Here is a 19,760-nt window from a genome sequence, read left to right as displayed (position 1 = left end):
CTCATGAGATGGTTTTGTAAAGGGCAGTTACCCTTCACTCACTCTTGTCTGCCTCCATGTAAGATGTGCCTTTGCACCTTCTCTGCCTTCTGCCATGATTGTGAGGTCTCTCCAGCTATATGAAACTGTAAGTCTCCATTAAACCTTTTTTTCTTTTTTCTTTTTTTTTTTTTTGAGATGGAGTCTCGCTCTGTTGCCCAGGCTGGAGTGCAATGGTGCGATCTTGGCTCACTGCAACTCTGCATCCTGGGTTCAAGTGATTTGCCTGCCTCAGCCTCCTGAGTATCTGGGACTACAGATGTGTGCCACCATGCCCAGCTAGTTTTTGTATTTTTAGTAGAGATGGGGTTTCACCATGTTGGGTACGATGGTCTCGATCCCTTGACCTTGTGATATGCCCACTTCAGCCTCCTAAAGTGCTGGGATTACAGGTGTAAGCCACCGTGCCTGGCCAACCTCTTTTTCTTTATAAATTACCCAGTCTCGGGTATGTCTTTAGTAGCAGCATGAGAACGGGCTAATAGCCCAAACAAACAAAGGGCACTAACATGGTTTTACTGTGTCTGACTGATTGAGGTACGATGAAACCAACTTACTGTGTTATTCGTATGCTTGACGGAGATTCCTGGGCCCACAGCCAGTACATTAAAATCCTCAACATTATCTTGAAAATTTTTATTTTTAGCAATCAGTACTAGCCTCAAAACCATTTTTATATCAGATTCTGTATATCAAAGCCGCCAAATTTAGTAGTTTTCCTTAAAATACCACTCACTTTTCTCTCCTACTTAAAAATTAGATGCATTTTTCTTCTCATTTTAGGGGTGTGAGGGGAGAAGGAGGGTTATCAGACAAGTGGCTTATGATCAAGACAAATGATACCAGTGAAAATCTGCCAGAGTTTTCCTTTAGGCATATTGTCTTGAGTTACAGGTGTTTGATTGAGAGAAGAAACAACTATCAAAGACCAAACAGCATATCTTCAATTTTATTTTTGGGAATCTACAGTTGCAAAGTGGTTGAAAGTCATTTCTTATACCACTGTATAATACATACACACATTTAGGAAACTTAAAAAAAGTTCTTTAAAAAATTGTGCTAATAAGATTTACCCTATTTTACTGGCCAAGCATAAAAAGCCCTAAATGTACCTTTCTCTAATTTACCTTGTACAATCTTACTGACTTTTTTTTTTTTTACAGCTAATCCATATATGCATAGACCTGAGACTATTATTTTACTGCAACAACTTTTATAAAAAGGTTATGAAGTTTAAAAGTATATTTTTTTTATCAAGAGTACTTAATATTTGTAAACACTAAGAAACAAACATACTCCCTATCCAAACCTCTAGCTGCCATTTTCACACTATTTTAAGGTGAAGTCCCCCATTTCTTGAATTATTACACTGAGCTGAGCAGGCTCACATGGTTCCACTTCCTCCTTAAGTATTTGTTCTTTGGGCCTAAGTAATTTCATCAGCATGGATATTTCCTGAACACCCACTCAGAGGGTCCCACTTTGCAGCAGGAGTTCTCATATCTGGACTTGAGAATGATTTACAGTGACTGTTCAGATTTGGAGGCAGAGTTACTTCAAAAATGTACTTTAAGAAAATACCTCTTAAAGTCATTTCTTCCAGAACTCTGGACATTCCATAACTGGGCATGTGTGTTATGAGTCGAATAAGTACAGTGCTGGCAGCTTGCTCAAGAGGGACAGTTACTGGTTTAGAATTACAGCTTATCTTAGAAGGTTCTCTTCTCATGATACCTTCATTTTAGGAAGAAGAAAGAGGGCAAAGGCAGAACTGATGGAATCACATAAAATAACAACTAATGCCATCTGATGGGTAGTATGCTTAACAAGTAGCTGTTTAATGTGTAAATGCTCTTTAGCTCTTGCTCTTTTATGATATAAACCAGTCCTGGTGTCCTGTTCTTCACTTTCCTTTCTCCCCTGTCCTTTGTCTGTCGTTTGCAGCTTCTGTCCTTTCCATTATCTACTATACAGCTTGCTCTCAGACTCATCGAAGGCACATGGATGTTTCAAGAGAGAATGGTATCCTGTGTTTAACCATTAAACTTGCTATTGTAACAGGAGCTAAAAAGTGAAAAAATAGAGACAAGAAATAAGGCAGAATTTGTTATCCGTGAGCTTGGGGCTATTGATAATTATGAAGAGAGGAGATACTAAGTATCATTCAGAACAGTAACTTGAGATAGTTGAGAGTCCTGGACTTGAGTTCAAAAGACCTAGGTCTAGGTCTTGGATCTGTTGGCATTAGCTGTATGGTCAAGTCAGCCTTTTTTGAGCTTTAGTATTTTCATCTGACAGGTGGGAAGAACATCTGTCTTTACTTCCAAAAGCAAGCTGTGGACATCAAATGAGACAGTCTGCTTAAAACTTCCTTCTAAATGATAAAATTTTATGTAAACATAAGCTGTTTGATGGATTAGAAATGGATATGAAGAAGAAAAGTGTGGTTTAAAAATCATTAGTAAAATTTTATTAAAATTTAGAAATGTAAACTATAGTGGAAATGTAAACCAAATATAATTTCTCCATATAGGGCCCTATGTTAATTTTTTTTTCTAACTCACTAAGTTACTGACCCTGAGCGATCACATCAGTCTCTTCATTTTATAATGCTCTAACCTTCAGCTTCTAGGAGCCTGTGAAGATGATCTGTGCTGTCACTAAAGCCAGGTCCTAAAAGGCAGATTTGTATCTCACTTGAAAAAATGAAAATGCAGTTTCACAAGTTAATGGCAAGGAGAATTTTTGGCTATTGGTATAAAACAAACATCACTGTCCAAAATGAAAGAAATATTAAAGAAAAGCTTCCATGGCAATGACTTCCTGTGGAAAACTTGATCCGACCTTCAACTGCTGGATAAATTACTTTCATCTTTGAGATATATGTAGAAACCACGTTGATATCTTGGTCACCTAGAAAAATAAATACATGATTTTAACTACAGAAAAGATAATTATCAATCAATAGTAAGGCAGCCCTTTGTAATTATAAAAGGAAGCTACTTCATAAGCGGGTAAAGTGTCAGAGAAAACAAGAACAGTGGTGATCATAAGTACAAAGAATTTGATTGTTTTTTCATGCTCCAGATGTGAAATGTGTCTGTTGTTCAATATTGGGTAATTGGGGGAAGTAGAATTGTCTCGGCTCTGAGATGACTAGAAAGAGGTTATTGACATCACAGCCTTTGAAGCGCTCCAGAACAAGGGCATTAGGGAATTGGGTCAAGAGCAATTAGTTGAGATATAAAAGTGGCTTCCTTTTGTTTGTCTGCCCAATAATTATTTTCACATAATTGATGACGGGACTTAGGGGGTTTCCTTTACAAAAGAGAGGACAGGTGATAAATGCTAATTGCCTATAGCTACAAGAAATCTATGGGGACCCAACAGAATTTTAGTTTAAAAAGATCACTCCAATACTTAAGAACTCTTCTCTCTTCAGTGGTTTTCACCTCAGGGTATAGACTAGAATCACTGGAAGAGTTTAGCCCCAATCCAGTTACCTTAGAATCTCTTAAGAGCTGGGGCCAAGCCATTGGTATTTAATTTAAAATGCTCCTGAAGTGTTTCTAATGTATAGCTAGGGTTGAGAACCCTTAGGTCCAGGGCTTCCTTAGCCTTCTGCATGAGCTCCTTCTCTGTGACACCCATCAGTCTAGGCTTGAGTGGTACACAGCTGATGGCTATCAGCCTCTTTGTCTCATGGGGCTTTTAGGCCAGCCCTTCCATCTTCTGTCATAGAAGGGACAGAAGAAGCCAGCACCTTTCCTTCCAGGAAAGGCTGCCTCCTTTGGTCTGATTCTGCCCTCCACCCTCCTTTGGATAAGCAGCTAAAATGACAAGTCCAGCCTGGTAAGACTTAGGAGTATCCTGGAGGAACTTCCCAGAGATGCCAGGAAGCTGCTTGTGTGTCTTGTAAGCATTCTGGTCTCTGCCCTAGGAAGAGGAAGGGGAGGTGTGCTCTCTTGTCAGCCTAAGGTATGCACATAAGGTGACTCTGAACTGGATTTCTTTCTTTCTTTCTTTCTTTTTTTTTTACTCTATAGTTCTCTAAATCTCTAATTTTCTAAATTTAAAAAAAAAATATTTCATTTAAGTCTGTGAAATGCTATACAAATGCTAAAGAATGATTTACTTCCAATTATGTGGTCACTTTCAAAATAGATGTAATGTGATACTGAGAAAAATGTATGTTCTGTGGACCTGGGGTGAAGAATTCTATAGATATTCACTGAATTTACTTGCTGCAGGTCTCAGATGAAATCATAAATGTCCCTGTTAATTTTCTATCTCATTGATCCATCGAATATTAACAATGTGGTGTCGAAGTCTCCTGCTATTATTGTGTGGGAGTCCAAGTCTCTTTATAAGTTATTGAGAACTTGTCTTATGTATCTGGGTGTTCCTATATTGGGTGCATATATATTTATGATCATTGACTCCTATTGTTGTATCGATCCTTTTACCATTATATAATGTCCTTCTTTGTTTTAGTCTTTGTTACTATTAAAGTCTATTTTGTCAGAGACGAAAGTTACAAGTCCTGTTTTTTTTTTTTTCGTTTTGCTCTTTATTTGATTGGTAAGTCTTCCACCAAAGCTTTGTTTTGAGTCTTTGTGTGTCCTTGCTTATGAGATGGAACTGGATACAGCGTGCCAATGGGTTTTGACTTTTTATTCAATTTTCCTTTCTGTGTCTTTGATTGGGGCATTTAATCCATTTAAATTTAGGATTAATATTGATATTTTTGAGTTTAATATTGTCCTTTAATGCTAGCTGGCTATTTTGCCCATTAGTTGATATAGATTCTTCATTATGGAGATACTCTTTACCTTTTGGTCAGTTTTTGGGATGACTGATACTGGTTGTTCCATTCTGTGTATAGTGCTTCTTTCAGAAGCTTTTGTAAAGCAGGCCTGGTGGTGTTGAAATCTCTGAGTGCTTGCTTGTTCATGAAAAATTTTATTTTTCCTTCATTTATAAAGCTCAGTTTGGCTGGATATGAGATTCTGGGTTGAAAATTATTTTCTTTGAGGATATTGAATATTGACCCTACTCTCTTCTAGTTCGTAGGGTTTCTGCTGAGAGATCTGCTGTGAGTCTGATAGGCTTCCCTTTATGGGTAACCTGACCCTTCTCTGTAGCTGCCCTTAGAATTTTCTCCTTTATTTCAACCCTGGTGAATCTAATGATTATGTGTCTTGGAGTTGCTCTACTTGAGGAATATCTTTGTGGTATTCTCTGTATTACCTGGAGTTGAATATTGTCTTGCCTTACTAGGTTATGAAAGTTTTCCTGAATAATATCCTGAAGAATATTTTCCAGCTTTGATTCATTCTCTTCATAACATTCAGGTACACCTAGCAAACATAAGTTAGGTCTTTCCACATAGTCCCATATTTCTTGGAGACTTAGCTCATTCCTTTTTACTCTTTCTTCTAATCTTGTCTTCTCATTTCATTAAGTTGGTCTTCAACCTCTGATATCCTTTCTTCTGCTTGATCAATTCAACTGTTAAAACCAGTGCATACTTCACAGCGTTCTCGTATTGTATTCTTCAGTTCCATTAATTCACTTATATTCCTCTCTAAATTGTCTATTCTCGTTAGGATTTTGTCAAACCTTTTTTCAAAGTTCTTAGTTTCTTTGCATTGGGTTAGAACATGTTCTTTTAACTCACAGAAGTTTCTTATCATCCACCTTCTGAAGCCTGCATCCGTTAATGGAACACACTCGTTCTCCATCAGGCCTTGTTCTGTTGCTGATGAGGAAGTGTGATCCCCTGTAGAGGGAGAGGCATTCTGATTTTGGGTATTCTCAGGCTTTTTAGGCTGGTTTCTTCCCATCATTATAAATTTATCCATCTGTCGTCTTTGTAATACCCGACTTTCTAATTAAGTCTCTGAGTGGACGTCCAACTTGTTGATTCCCAGCGCCAGAATCTGAGCAACCCACTGCACTGGCTTAAACAGTGGCATTAAGACTGATGGTGCTTTTCTGCCTGGGAATCTCCGGTCTGGCTTCCTTCTTGAGTCCATCCTTCAGTCAGCTGAATAGGCGACTCTGCCTTCTCGGAGCTCCAAACGTCAACCAAAAGGGGACCCAGTCTTGTTTACTCCACACCAAGAACCACCACGCTGGCCACAAGAGTTGCGCGGGTGACCCATGGGGCTCCTCCGCTGGGAATCTCCTGGTCCATGAGCAACAAAAATTCGTCTGAAAGTGTGACATCCTCTCATTCTCTGTGCTTTCACTGGGAGCTATAATCCTGAGCTGCTAGTGATCAGCCATCTTGGATCTCTCTCAACTGGATTTCTAAAAGTGAGTCTGGCATATAATGTTCCTCAGTGCTGCCAGAAATACCAACTGACATCAAGTATGGTTGTTCCTATGATTTGTACCACCAACCACTGTGCTGAAAGGGCAGCGCTTACCCTATCCTCATCTACCTGGCCGATTCATAGAGAAAGCTGCTTCAAGAAGGAAAATTTAGGCGATTCAATGTGATGATTTTCCATGTCCTAAAATTCCAGAGGTGTGATTTTTTTGTAAATGCAAAACTCATATTTCACAATTTAAATGGCTGCTTAGATGTAGTTAAAAGGATTTAAAAACAGTTTTGATTTACAAATGGTTTCTCTCTGGGTTGGATGGAGGAGTATGTGTGCTTGGCGAGTGACAGGCTACATATTCCTCTCTGCTGTGCTGTGCTGCTGCTTTCCAACAAGCAAAGCAGGAGGGAGTCAGCAATACAGGGAGTCACTTTGCCCTCCTGGCACCACTAATAGCTCCCTTCTTGGTTTAATTCTGTTGTTCTTTAGAGGAAGGAAGAGACACTTGTGCTTACCAGAGTCATGTCTTAACAGTTCATCTTTTATCATCTGGAATCCATCTCCACCATTAGCCAGGAAGTTTGGGAGGATCACCTTATATACCTCATCCATTTTGAGAGAGTCATAACTGGGCACTCGACACTTGGTGCAAAGAACATCTAATTTGACTACTCTGTTTCCAGGTTTTCTGGAAAGATCGTATACCACATGGATTCCTAGAAAAGAAGTGAGTCTGTGTTCACTGGATCCAAAGGGAGATTTCTGTTTTCTAAGAAAGGGATTTTGGCCAAGCTGTAGAATTGGGGCATGGGGCTGTGGTTTTCCTTTGGTTTAAACTTGAGTGAAATTTTATCAAGAGAATTGTGACATTGCAGCCACCCTTTATCCTTGAGTCCTTCCAGGACATATGAGAACCACTGGAAGGAAAACCAGCTCTGGATCAGAATGGGCAAAGAGTGACTGTACGTGAAGAAACCACATCTTTTTTTGTTTTTCCTTCAAAATCCTGAATTGGCCTAGTAACTTGGTTCAGTGGCCTTAGTGAGAAACAGATGACAGGCACAGAGCATTATACAATTTTGAAGATCATTAAATGGTAATCATTTGGAATTGGGCAACTTTCACAAGGCATATAGCTATGCAGTGCTTCCCTAGAGATCAAAACACTACTGTTCCTTCAACTCCCTTCTGGGAAAATGGAGGATGTCCAGGTTGCCCCAGAGGCGGTAGGGTAGCGCCCCACTGGTTAAAAAATGAGGTCAGATTATGGTTTCCAGGTAAAATAAGGTTACTTTTAAAGGATTAATTCACTGGACTGTGGAATTAATTATTAACAAAGTGTTTCAGATGCCCTTGGCAATTTGGGAAGCATTTATTTCTGTTCAACTTTCACTGCAGTCCATGAGATAAACAGGAAAGGTTTTCTCCCTGTGCCCAGAGGGGTTGAGAACTTGTCCCAAGACACAGTGGGCCAAGAACCAGTTGTTCAGGTGTGTCTGTGCAGCAGGCTGCTCCTTCCAGGAATCATCCTGGTTAATACCAGTTGGACAGCATGCCTTTAAATCTTGGCATGGTTCCAGGCAGTGATGAGTAGAACAGAGGAGAGGGTTTTTTTGTTTGTTTGTTTTTGTTTTTAAAGAATATTGAATGCATAAATAAGATTTTATTAGAAACTAGACCTCAAAGCAGATGATCTGCTTAGAGGGCCTATCTGATGACCAAATCAGACTTGGCAAATACTGTTTATTGCCAGGGCTTTTGGGCTTTGACCCCAACCTAATCTCAGTGGCTCTGAGAGTCCACAGCCATTAAAGGATGATGTATTGGTATTGGATGGGGGAAAACCCAAACCCACCTGACCATAGGAATTTTGGTGAGGGGGAAGCTGAGCCAACCAGCAGGAAATCCCACACACATCACTTTGGATGGCCCAGCCCTACAGGATGGGTGACTTACCGCCCACCTGCAGGAACTCTCCAGTGGACTGGCCATAGCGGTGCACGCTGTGCTCAAAGGCCTTCTTCAGGGTGGAACCTTTTAACTGGACCAGGTCAAATGTGCCTCCAAAGGGCAATACAGCAGCCAGGTTCTCCCAGGTAATTGTACCTGAGGATAGTCACAGATGAGGCAAGAAGGAAAATAGCTTGAGTAAATATTAAACCCATGACCAGTTTCCCTAGGGCTGGGGAAATAAATGAGGAGGGCATGGGGAGGCTTTTAGAGCAGCATCAGCTATGTGTAAGTGGTTTCTGACACTTAGGGAAGGAATGGGTTTAGGAGGCCTCTGGCCCTGGCCTCCACCATTGGGCAAGATGGTGGGAGCTCACAAATGGCTATGCCTCAGAAGTTCACTGTGCTCAGTCTTAGATCTCCCAGGTTGGGGCTGGATCTCTGGTAGTTTGTTTGTGTTGCTCAGTTCCTCCAGACAAAGTGTGTCCCTGCCGTATGTCCCTGTTTGGCAATGGAATGCATTTGGGGCCTTATACTGATGCTGATTGGTTTTTACAGTAAATCAGGGAGGGCTGCAAGAGTGTCTTGAATCTTTGTCTAGTTGATTTGTTTTGCCATATTATATAATCTTGGATATCTGTAACTATACTAAAGTAACATTTTAATCCAGTGGTATGTCTTTTCCAGGACAGAAGATTGGTAGTTTTGTCTCTTTTCAGATGCTAAAGTGGAGACTGTTGATAGTTTGCATAAATCAGAATCAACCAGTATTTAGCTTTGTAAGTCAGGAAGTCAGACCACACTTGAGTTCCACTAACCCTAGCTGCAGCTTCTGTGTGTGAATACATATAAGAACACACAAGCTTGTGTGTGTCCTTCAGGCTAGATCCTAGACTTTAATAATTCTAGTACAGCTGGCAGCAGAGATGAACTGAGGCTGCACATGGGTGCGTTCAGGGCAAGAACCCCAGCAGAAAAGGAGATGAGAGAACATGACACACTGAGGAGCTGGGCCTGAGAGCATACCGTTGTTGCGTTCATCAATGGGCGACCGGATACCACCTCCATTTAAAATGCACATGGATACATGGTTCCAGAACATTTCATCCGGGTGTCTGAGGTTGTTGTTAATCTGCAACAATAGCACAAATTTACATTAGTTATTTTGGATCTTCTTTCTTAGGATCAGCTCCAGGAATATGGTTAGCTCTAGTGAGGAAATAAAGCTACTTTTTCCCTGCTACTGTGTTCTCAGGGATTTCTCAACTATAATTAGAACTAGTTTTATGCTCTGAGAAGTAAAAATATGATACTGTTACCAGTTCATGTCAAACTTTTAGTTTCCTCTCCTAGAACCCCCATACTTTCAGGGCAGTGGGCCTTGGCAAGATAGTCTCCTGGTTGTAGCCCTGGTGTCGGGACTGGGCTTCCCATGTGAGGTGGCCTGCAGAGCCACTCCCACACAGGCTTCTTTCTCCAGGGCAGGCTGGGGCCCCCTGCCTGATTCCGAAGGCGTGGCCCTAAGGCCTGCTCAACACCAGACCTCATGCCAAAGAGAACCTGGTCTCCATGTCTATGTCTCCAGCTGATTCTCAAGTTGGCAGTTTTGGAAAGACAGGGACAGCCTTTCGAAACTGGGGAGAATCACATCCATCTTATTTTTCTTTTACAAACTATATGTTTAGTTATGAGAAATGAATACTTTCTCATTTAGAGGAAAAAAAAGGCTGGGCGTGGCCCACACCTGTAATCCCAGCACTTTGGGAGGCCAAGGTAGGCAGATCACCTAAGGTCAGTAGTTTGAGACCAGCCTAGCCAATAATAGTGAAACCCCATCTCTACTAAAAATATAAAAATTAGCCGGACATGGTGTTGGATGCCTGTAATCCCAGCTACTCAGGAGGCTGAAGCAGGAGAATTGCTTGAACCCGAGAGAGGTTGCAGTGAGCCAAGATTGCGCCACTACACTCCAGCCTGGGCAAGACAGCAAGACTCCTTCTCAAAGAAAATAGAAAGAAACCCCAAAGCTCTCCTTTATTTGTTCTAGGCTCTTTAACAGAGGAATAAGCCCTGCCAACAGCTAGGGGTGTTTCCCTCCAGACTTCTCTTAACATTATATACTAGCTTTTCATTGACTACTTCTCTAGCATTAACTGCATGGTGCTGAGACACTGAGTCTCATCCTGGCATTAGCATAATTGTCATTTACATGGCAAGCATTTATTGAGTGCAGTTGTATCCTGGGCACTGGGCATCACATGCCAAGCACTGACAGAAATTACTCCCCTGGGTGCAGGCTGTGAGCCTGTGGAAGTGGTGAGTCTGATGTAGGAGACCTTGGCTCAACAGGGCCCCCAGGGAGCTATCATGGCCATTCTGCCTGTAGATAAGTAGACAAGGGCTTGTTCTTCAGAGGTGATCTTGCTCAGCCACGGGACTTGTTATTATCGTTAAAACTGTGTGTTGTCTTTCTGTGCCTGTGAAAGAGGTTCCTGTCACACAGGACAAGGTTCTCTGGAGCCAAGTGAACAGATGAGGGAAAAACAGTATGGCCAAGTTATATCAAAGCAGATATGCTTTATCTATTATGTTGATACCTCCAGAGTAGCAGAGTGTGCATTTGTATCATTTTACAAAATGAAAACAACATCCAAAATTCAGACATCTAAGAACACCTTAAAATAAAGGTTTTAGTTCTTGTAAAGCAATACTTTGGTAGTTACCTGATCGCCTTTTGGTACCTTAAGAAGGTACTGAGTATGAAGCTATATCAGGCTTTTGTTTAGGCACTAATGTTTTATTTATTTTTCATATTTATTTAATTTTAGAGACAGAATCTCGCCTTGTTGCCCAGGCTGGAGTGCAGTGGTGCAATTATAGCTCACTGCAGCCTCCTGGGCTCAAGCCATCCTCCCACTAAAGCATCCTGAGTAGCTGAGACTATAAGCACATGCCACCATCCTGGCTAAAAATGTTTTGAAATCTTTCATTTATAGCTATCGCTCTGCCCCTTCTTGCATCCTTCCTTCCTCTTTCCTCTTCCTTTCCTTCCTCCCTAGCATATGTTCACTCCTGCAGATGACTTACCATAGCATCACAAATCAGGTTGCCCATGTTACATTCTCTAAAGCGGCACGATTGAGAGGAGCCATCTAGATAGACAATTGTTTTCCCCAATTCCTGGGTAGAATAATTATCCAATTTTACCCTCCATTTGTTAATGTCTGCTTTTATGTTTGGATCTAGAAGAAAGAAAAGAAGGTAGCCTACAATTAAAGCAAATCTCACACTGGGCTAAATTCTGGAAAAGGAATGGAATGATCATCTAGCCTACTTGCTGTTAGAACACATTTCTTTACCACATTTGTGTGCATTTTGGTTTCGACCATGAAATTTCTTTAGGAACTTCTATTTTGTTTCCTGGTAATAAGAGTTGGAATGCATCTTAATTTAAGAATATGCTGAACATCTACCAACTTAATTACATCTGTAAGAGGTACCCATTGTCCACCTGGGACAGCATTACTGGTCGTGGTAGAGACTCCGAAAGGCCCAGGAGCCGTTGTAAAGGACCTGCTGAGGTGCAGCTGGGCTGTCGCTGTCAGTGTGGTCCTGAACCCCTTTCCCATCTGGCTACTGAGAAGCCTGTTTTGTGACTACAGGCTCTCCTGGGTGCTGTGCACCTCACCTTTGTGACATGATCGTAGTCAACAGAAAAGGGAAGACGAAAGAAGCACAGGAGTGTATTCTGTATACATACAAAAATCAGTGACATAAAAATGTATCTTTACTCTGAGACTCAGATGTAAAAAATAAGGTACTCCCTCATTTAATAAAGAAACTGAGGTCCATGAGATTGGGCAACTTGCTCAAGGAATACTACCTCTAGTTAGGGACCAGGACTTGAGCTCTGCTCTGCCCAATTTGAACCCCTTTGCTTCAGTTATCATCTTTCCTGTGAACACAAGCTGAGAGTGGCTTTTGCATGTCAGGATCAAGATTTTAAAAGGCAGAGGAAGGAGTAATGCTGAGAAGACTTGAAGAAACAAGTGGGGCTTTTGGCATTTGGGTGTGTTTTAAATCTATCCATGAAGACGGTAAACTTAAGGAAGAAGCTAAATTCTTCAACGGTATTACAGTCTTGCCCTGAAATATTAAAGGAAAAAGGGAATGAGGAAAATATTCACCTATCTGCACTTTAGATGGGTGGAATATTCCCCTGAATTTCACATACCTTCAGGAATGCTGCTATTTAGAAGAATGGGATTTCCATGGGAAGAGATGACATTTCCTTTTTCATCAAACTCGATCTTCAGATAGCCTAGGTATTTGCCAAAAGCATAGGCCTGGACTACAGGAACCTTCCGCCCATCTTCAGAAGTGACAATGAATGGGTACTTCCCAGCAGGCACCTCTTTGGAAGGTGGATTGCCTGAAATAAAAGAGCCACCACTGATCAAGTCAGGCTTTGTACATGGCTGGCTACAGGCCATCAGGCCAACTGGCTGGATGACAGAGTTTTAAATTGATGATTCGCCATCTGTCGCTCTACATAGCTAGTCTTTCAGAGCCCGCCTGAGTATTTGCCCGTTTTTGAATGCCCTTTTGGTACATGAATCCTACCATTCTCAACTCAGCAGGCATTTACCAAGCTCTTCCTAAGCCCCGGGCATTGTGCCTGTGCTGTGGGGCACACAAAGATGGAACGCTGCTAAAAGTGTCCTACCTCTAGGCTGACTCTGGCTCTATTCTCACTAGCCAGGTGGATTGGCCAAACCACTTTACTGTACTGTACTTCCATTTCCTTGCCTGTGAAGTGGGTGAAATCCATTTTAAACAATACCTATTTTACAGGGCTGTTGAGAGGATTAAATATCTAAACTCCTTAGCTGGGTGCCTGGCCCATTGTAGATGCTCAGTAAATATACAATAAGTTTGTATTTTTTCCCTTATGAGGGAATAACAATCTCTAGAAATGCCAGACATAGACGTCAAAGTTTAAAATCTTTGGTAGAAAATGCAGAGGTGACAAAGGGCTGTTCTTGGGGTTTGCTGCTAAATTTTGCATCCCTTCAGGTATCTTTTAGAAGAGCCACATTTACCCTGGGGGCCGACCAGCATGTACACTCCCCACCCCAGCCAGCCAGGTTCTGCAGGCCTCTGTCTCAAAGGGGAGGTATGGGAACTGCTCACCACTCAGAAGCTAGGAGACCTGCCACTGCCTGGGATAGTAGGGAGTAGGCAGAAGGGTAGAGAGTGTGGCCATACAGGGAGCAGGCAGCCCAGCCTTTAATCACTTGGTACATTTAAGTTCCTTAACTGTAGCCCGCCTTGAGGTACACTATGACTTATAGCTTACCTCCAAGGAGACAATAGCACAGTTCAGCTGTTTCAAATTAGAGACTATGGGACAGATTCACTTGACCCCACTACTGTTTCTATCATCTCCCTCATCATACCCATGACTGGTCCTTCCTATTGTATATTTATAGAGGGTCCAGATAACTTGGCACATGTTGATTACACACATGAAGCTGTTAAGAGAATCAGCCATGAGCCAGGCCTTGGGCTTAATCTCATTTAGTCCTCCAAGTTTCCCATGGGGCAGGTCCTCTATTATCTATACTCTGCAGACAAGAAAATTGGTTGTTATAGACAAAGTACCCAAGATCACACAGCTGGTATGTGATAAGGGTTGGGAGAAGGCAGACTGAAAAGCCAGGCTGTGAGGTATGGGAGCTTAGGTTTTCTTTACTACCCACAAAGCCTACCATGTATTTTTTTTCCCTTAAGTCTGCAAGCTGGTGGTGAAAGGCCACTTACCAAATCAAATGCAAACCCAGGATTTATTTGCATCTTTGTGTCCAAACTCTTTCTGGGCTTCTCTTTTCACATAAGACAAGCCGGGGTAACATGTTATGTAGAACTCAATCCTGCCATGCTCCTATGCCAAGAGCAGCTTGGAACATAACATGTTCCCCCTTTCAGCTCAATAACAAGAAGCACCTGACTTGAGATCCAGTGAAAGCCTTTGTTTCATCTCCATCTGTAGTGGATGCAGATGTTGTCTGTCACAGAGGCAGATAATGTGATGCATGGAAGGTTAACACCCTACTCAGCCTCATTCTGCTCTGTGCTGGTCCTCCATTGGGCAAGCCTGGCGCCTGGTCTTTACTTCAGGGGACCAGGGGTTTGTGGCAGCCTCTGTTCTTCCTCTGATCATAGGTGTTTGGGACGGTGCAGTTTCCCAAATGTCCACAAGGTGGCGGAGAACACCCTACCCAGGAGGAGAAAGCACTAATTGCAGATACCAGGAACTTTTTGTCAGTTAACCCAAGAGCTGGGTGAGCCAGACTTTTTTTTTTTTTTTTTTTTTTTTTTGCCTTTATCTTTCTGCCATCCATAGAAATATCTCAGTTTAAAAAAGATGTAAAAGTTAGGAATCCAGTAATCGGTCAGATGCTTCAGCATGCACTCTGCAAATAGGGGCCAGCAATCTCAGCTCCAGAAAACATTCATTCATTTGGGAAGACCGTCATGATCCTTTTGCCATTGGCATAATAAACGGGCCTAATCAGGAACAAGGAAGATGTTAACCATGCAGCTGGGGCGATAGCTGGTCTAGTTTGGCTAATTTCTGCCTCCTCCTTTCTGCTCTCCTTCAACTTTGCAGTCCCAGAAAACCACTGGCACAGAGAGCAGTCCAGGGCTTCACATTTTCCACATCATTCCATGCTGTTCAGCTGAAGATGTTCGTGCCCAGAATATTTTTGCCACAAAGAGCTACACATCTGTCTTTAGGAACCTGACTTATCTTAGCAGGAGGGAAGATGTTCACCAGAACTCTGTTCCAGTCATCTAGCCAGGAATTCATTTAGGAACCAAACCCAAAAAGGCTGTGGAGTTGTGGATTGACATCTGAAGTTGATAAAAGCTGCATTTCCCAGCACAGTGCGGATGCTTGAAGGAACCTCAAAGGACTCTGTCCTGGGAGCCAAGGAATGCAGTGAACCTATGTGTGGTTCTGGACAATTGCCCTCCCAGTATCACATGGTAATGGAAGTGCCAGGAAGTAGCCCTTTCTTTCTTTTTTTTCTTTCTTCCTTTCCTCTACCTTCCCTCCCCCCCCTCTTTTCCTTCCTTCCTCTTTTTTCTTTCTTCCTTTCCTTTCTTTCAACAGGGTCACATTCTGTTGCCCAGGCTAGAGTTCAGTGGTCTGATTCCTGGGCTCAAGCCATCCTCTCGCCTTGGCCTCCAAAAATGCTGGGATTTTAGGCGTGAGCCAGCACATCTGGTCTGACGTGGTTTTCAATGGACCAAAGTATAGAATGTTTTAAGGCAGTCTATGCTATGATTTTAACACAAGAACTGGTTTAAGAGTTCCTGAATTGAGACCCCCATAAGAGAAGTGGATAAAAAGGACTAGGAATTAGGTTATTTCAAATGGTTACTTCTAAGGGACTTGAGTTTCTTTTAAATTACTTGGAAGTGCACACTCCCTGGATGCTACTTTTATCTGTCTACTCTGCACTTCCTCAAGCAAGCTAGTCGTGACCACTATTATCTTGTGCATAGGTTACTATGACAGCTTCCTAATCTCTGTAGGTCTCTCCTATGCCTCTTTCTATTCCAGTCTCCACACAGCAGCCTGAGTAATCTTTCTAAAAAATAAATATAATCATGCACTTCCTGGTTTTACATATTTCCTACTGGGCATAGGCAACACATTAACAGTTTTAATGTGAATATCCTAACCTATATGACCTACATGATGTGGCCCTTTCTTGTCAAGCTGGCTTCATCTAGAACATTCAGCCTGCCCTTCAGGATTCTTAGCCTCTTCCCATTCCTAGACCACACCCACATGCCCAGGAACCTTATGGAGTAAGGGGCTTTTGAAGATAGAGGCCTACATGTGAATTAGTTATATCTTTTGCTTACCTGTTTAAAAAAGTAAAAACATCTGCCTTATGAAGTTACTGTGTGGATTAAAGAAGAGCAATTGGAAGTCTGACTCAACTCAAGGGAAGTGCTTAATAAAGATTAACAATGATTATTGACCAGGTTAACACCTGGACATCTTTCTGATCTTGGCCCTAATGTCAGTCCCTCAGGAAAACACTAATGATCCCCTAAATGGCCAAATCCTCCTTTTATGTGCTCTGATAGCATATTATACTTTTCCTTTCACACAATGTTTTGTAATTATATAGAATATGATTTATTTGTGTAATTATGTATTTTTGAAAATCTGATTGGGTCAGTATCTCTTTCAAGACATTTAGTTCCATGAGGGAAGGGGCAGCTGTGTTTCTAGGATTTGCCTAGCATGTGGTAGGTGCTAGATAAATGTTGAATGACTAAACTTCAGGAGTTTAGCAAACACTTTTCTACAGATCATACAAGATTATTATGTTTTCCCTGTGGTGGAATCATGTAGAAGCCAGCAATGCCTGAGTGCCAGCCATCTACCCCAGATCCCCTCAATTCAATGTCCTCAACTATGCAGCTGGGTGGACACTACTCAAGAGGATCCTGAACTGGAAATTGGGATACAGGAGAATGGGTTTTGCTATTAGCTTAGTTTCGGTCTGGTTTCTAGACTATGAGAGAAGCATTTAGTCCCTGGGGCCTAATTTTATTTTCTCAATTTGTAAAACAAAAGATTTGACTAGTAGTTTAAATCAAATAAATTTCATTAGTGGTTTTTTTTTTTAAGCTATGAATATCTTTAACACACAAGAAATCCTTTGCAGCAAGGCAAGCCAATAAAGCAGGAAAGCTGAGTTGCTCAGGCTGTAGCCTCGGTAGAGCTGGAGCCCAGGACTAGGTTCCTGCCACCAGAGCCCCTCAGAGCACAGCACAGAGACCCCTGTCCTAGAAGTCCCCTCCAGCTCTCCAGTCAGGCCTGGCTGCTCCCTCTGCTTCCTCTAGTCTAGGAGCCCCTTCAGGTGACCAGGACAGAGCACATGCTCCAGTCATCACAGCCCATTCAAGAGGTGTCCAGCAACCAGAGGAGCAACCACTGTCTCTTCAGCCATCTTTGTACCAAAATGTGATGCACAAGCTGTCATGTCAACTTTAGGGAATTTGAGGGGTCAGGTATTGGTATCTATGCTCAGACTTACATCACTCTGGTTTGCACATGCTTCGATTTCCTGCTCAAATTCTTGCCTCTGGTCTTTCAATAATGACCTAGGAGGTCTAAAAGAGATTATGCATCTTCCAGTAGTATCCAGATTGGGCAAAGCCCTCATGAAATCTGATGCAGGCCATCTGCTTGTACCCAAGCCTGGCTGGCTGGGCAAAGCAGGGAACCCTGTAGGGAGGGAACAGTTCACCACACATTTAGTCACTCATTCAACAGATGTTTACAGAGCTCCAGTGAGTGCTCAGTGTTTTGGATTTCCACTGCCTAGCAGGGCCAGGTCCATGGTCTATGTGTCATATTTTGGAATGGCTGCTCCATGGAGACAGAGTAGGGAAAGCGAGCAAATCTCCAGCTTTCTGCCAGCCTCTTCTCTTCACATGGAATCTGGCCATCTCCACAGCTCAGCATTGTTCCAGATATTAGGATTCCTATTCACTTCTTACATTATAGAACAGGCTTCTGTACAACCACTTAAAAAATAAAACAAAAACCACTGAAACACAGCTACCTCCTGATTCCATCACCATGGCCTGTTAAAATGCAGTGGCCAAAAGAATGGGGTGGAGAGAGATTAATTTTAATCTTGACATGCCTGTGTAGTTCCATTTACTAATGGTGTTCTTTTCAGAAGTAACAACTTTATTTCTTGCCATTAAAAAGGTAACTGTGACCATACATTGATATACTACTGATATATAAGCATTTGGCCAGAGGTCTTCCTACAGTGGTCATCTGTTGCTGTGTGAAAGACTGTGTGTAGTCGGTGAATGGTCTGAATGGCCAGTTCCCTTGAGTCATTCCTTCCCATCATGCTGGTGTGCAATGCAGTGTGGAGTACTTCAAATAATCTTAGAACCTGGAGGTCATCTAGAATAAATGGCCAAAGATCTGGTTCCAAGTCATGACAGAGTACTTGGAGAGTCTCTTATAGATGAGCAGTCATGAATTCCCAGCCACAAATATTTCTTGGCCTGGGTGAAACATATTCTCAAGGCAAGAGAACTGAGTGAAGAATGCAGGTTAAACTACTGCATTCCTGGTTTCTTATCTTTTAAAGGTAAGAAAAGACAGCTCAGGATTGCAGCTCCCAGTGAAAGTGCAGAGGGTGAGTGGACGCTGCATTTCCAGATGAATTTTTATTGCTCACAGACCAGGAGATTCCCAGGTGGAGGAGCCCCACGAGTCACCAGCTCAGCTGTTTTGGCCAGCATGGCTGCTTTGCCTGGTGCGGCTGCTTTCTTGGCACCCTGGTGCAGTGGTTCTCTGTACAAAATACACTGGTCTGGGTGCCCTTTTAGCTGGCAATTTGAGCCCCGGGAAGTCACCCACCCATCTGATTAAAAAGGGGACTGAAAAGGGAGCCAGGCCAGGAGATTCCTGGGCAAAGAAGCGCCATGAATCTCAGCACTGCTGTTTAAGCCAGTGCAGTGAGTCACCACACGGGAAATCACAGAGATCCCGGCGCCTTTTCAACATGCTACTGGAACACCTGGGAGAGAGTCGACTGTTCAAAAAAAAAAAGGCTCTGAGGCAGGGAGCCAGGTAATCAGGCTTGGCTGGTCCCACCCCCATAAAAGAACAGCAATCAGAAACTCTCTGGATTGAGAGTTTCACCGCAAGCACAGCTGAACCTGGGATGGTCCAGCTCTGTGGGGGAGGGGTGTCTGCCATTACCAAGGCACTCCACCACTATGGAGGTAGCCTGCCATTGCTGAGGCAGCCTGCCATTGCTGAGGCAGCCTGCCGTTGCCAAGCAAACCACCATTGCCAAGGCAACCTGCCATTACAGAGAGAACCTGCCAATACAGAGGTGGGCCACCATTGCCAAGGCAGTTCTAACTACCCCCATATAAACAGGACTGCAGGGAAGTTCACATGGCAGATGGGTGGAGCCCATAACAGCTCAGCAGAGCCCTCCTTGCTGGGCAGGGCAGCCTTGAAAAAAAAGGCAGCAACACCATGGAAACTCATAAATAAAGCCCTAACTCCCTGGGATATAGCACCTAGGGAAAAAAAGCAGGGGTTTATGAGTTCTGCTGCTACAGACTTACATGTACCTGCCAAGCAGCTCTGAAAAACGGAGCTCACAGCTCAGCACTTGAGCTCCTGTATAAAACAGACTGTCTCCTTAAGCAGCTCCCTGATCCCCATATATCCAAAGAGTCACCTCACAAAGGAGAGATCAGACTGACATTTGACAGGCATAATTCTGGGACAAAGATAGCAGAAGAAGAAACTGGTAGCAACCCTTACTGTTCTGCAGCTGCTGCAGGTGATCCCCAGGCAAG

General features: G+C 42.6%; 1 protein-coding gene across 2 annotated transcripts in view; it reads right to left on the bottom strand.

The window, feature by feature from the left end:
• Positions 1–974: 974 nt before the first annotated feature.
• The window catches only part of NT5E (5'-nucleotidase ecto), a 55,317-nt gene continuing 36,531 nt past the window's right edge, over positions 975–19,760 (bottom strand). Inside the window, exons 4-9 of one of the 2 annotated variants that reach the window (XM_003732703.6) lie at positions 12,556–12,753; positions 11,409–11,563; positions 9,348–9,453; positions 8,328–8,477; positions 6,887–7,087; positions 975–2,952 (exon numbers count right to left, since the gene is read on the bottom strand). In XM_003732703.6, coding sequence (XP_003732751.1) covers positions 2,789–2,952; positions 6,887–7,087; positions 8,328–8,477; positions 9,348–9,453; positions 11,409–11,563; positions 12,556–12,753 — 974 coding nt within the window. In that variant the 3' untranslated portion in view covers positions 975–2,788. The remainder of the gene's footprint in view (positions 2,953–6,886; positions 7,088–8,327; positions 8,478–9,347; positions 9,454–11,408; positions 11,564–12,555; positions 12,754–19,760) is intronic. The other variant, XM_035296256.3, reaches the window with a different exon arrangement.

The sequence above is a fragment of the Callithrix jacchus genome, chromosome 4, assembly GCF_049354715.1.
Source record: "Callithrix jacchus isolate 240 chromosome 4, calJac240_pri, whole genome shotgun sequence".
Taxonomy (NCBI): domain Eukaryota; kingdom Metazoa; phylum Chordata; class Mammalia; order Primates; family Cebidae; genus Callithrix; species Callithrix jacchus.
Note: the sequence above shows the minus strand (reverse complement) of the source record. Positions and strands in the feature narration are given on the sequence as shown.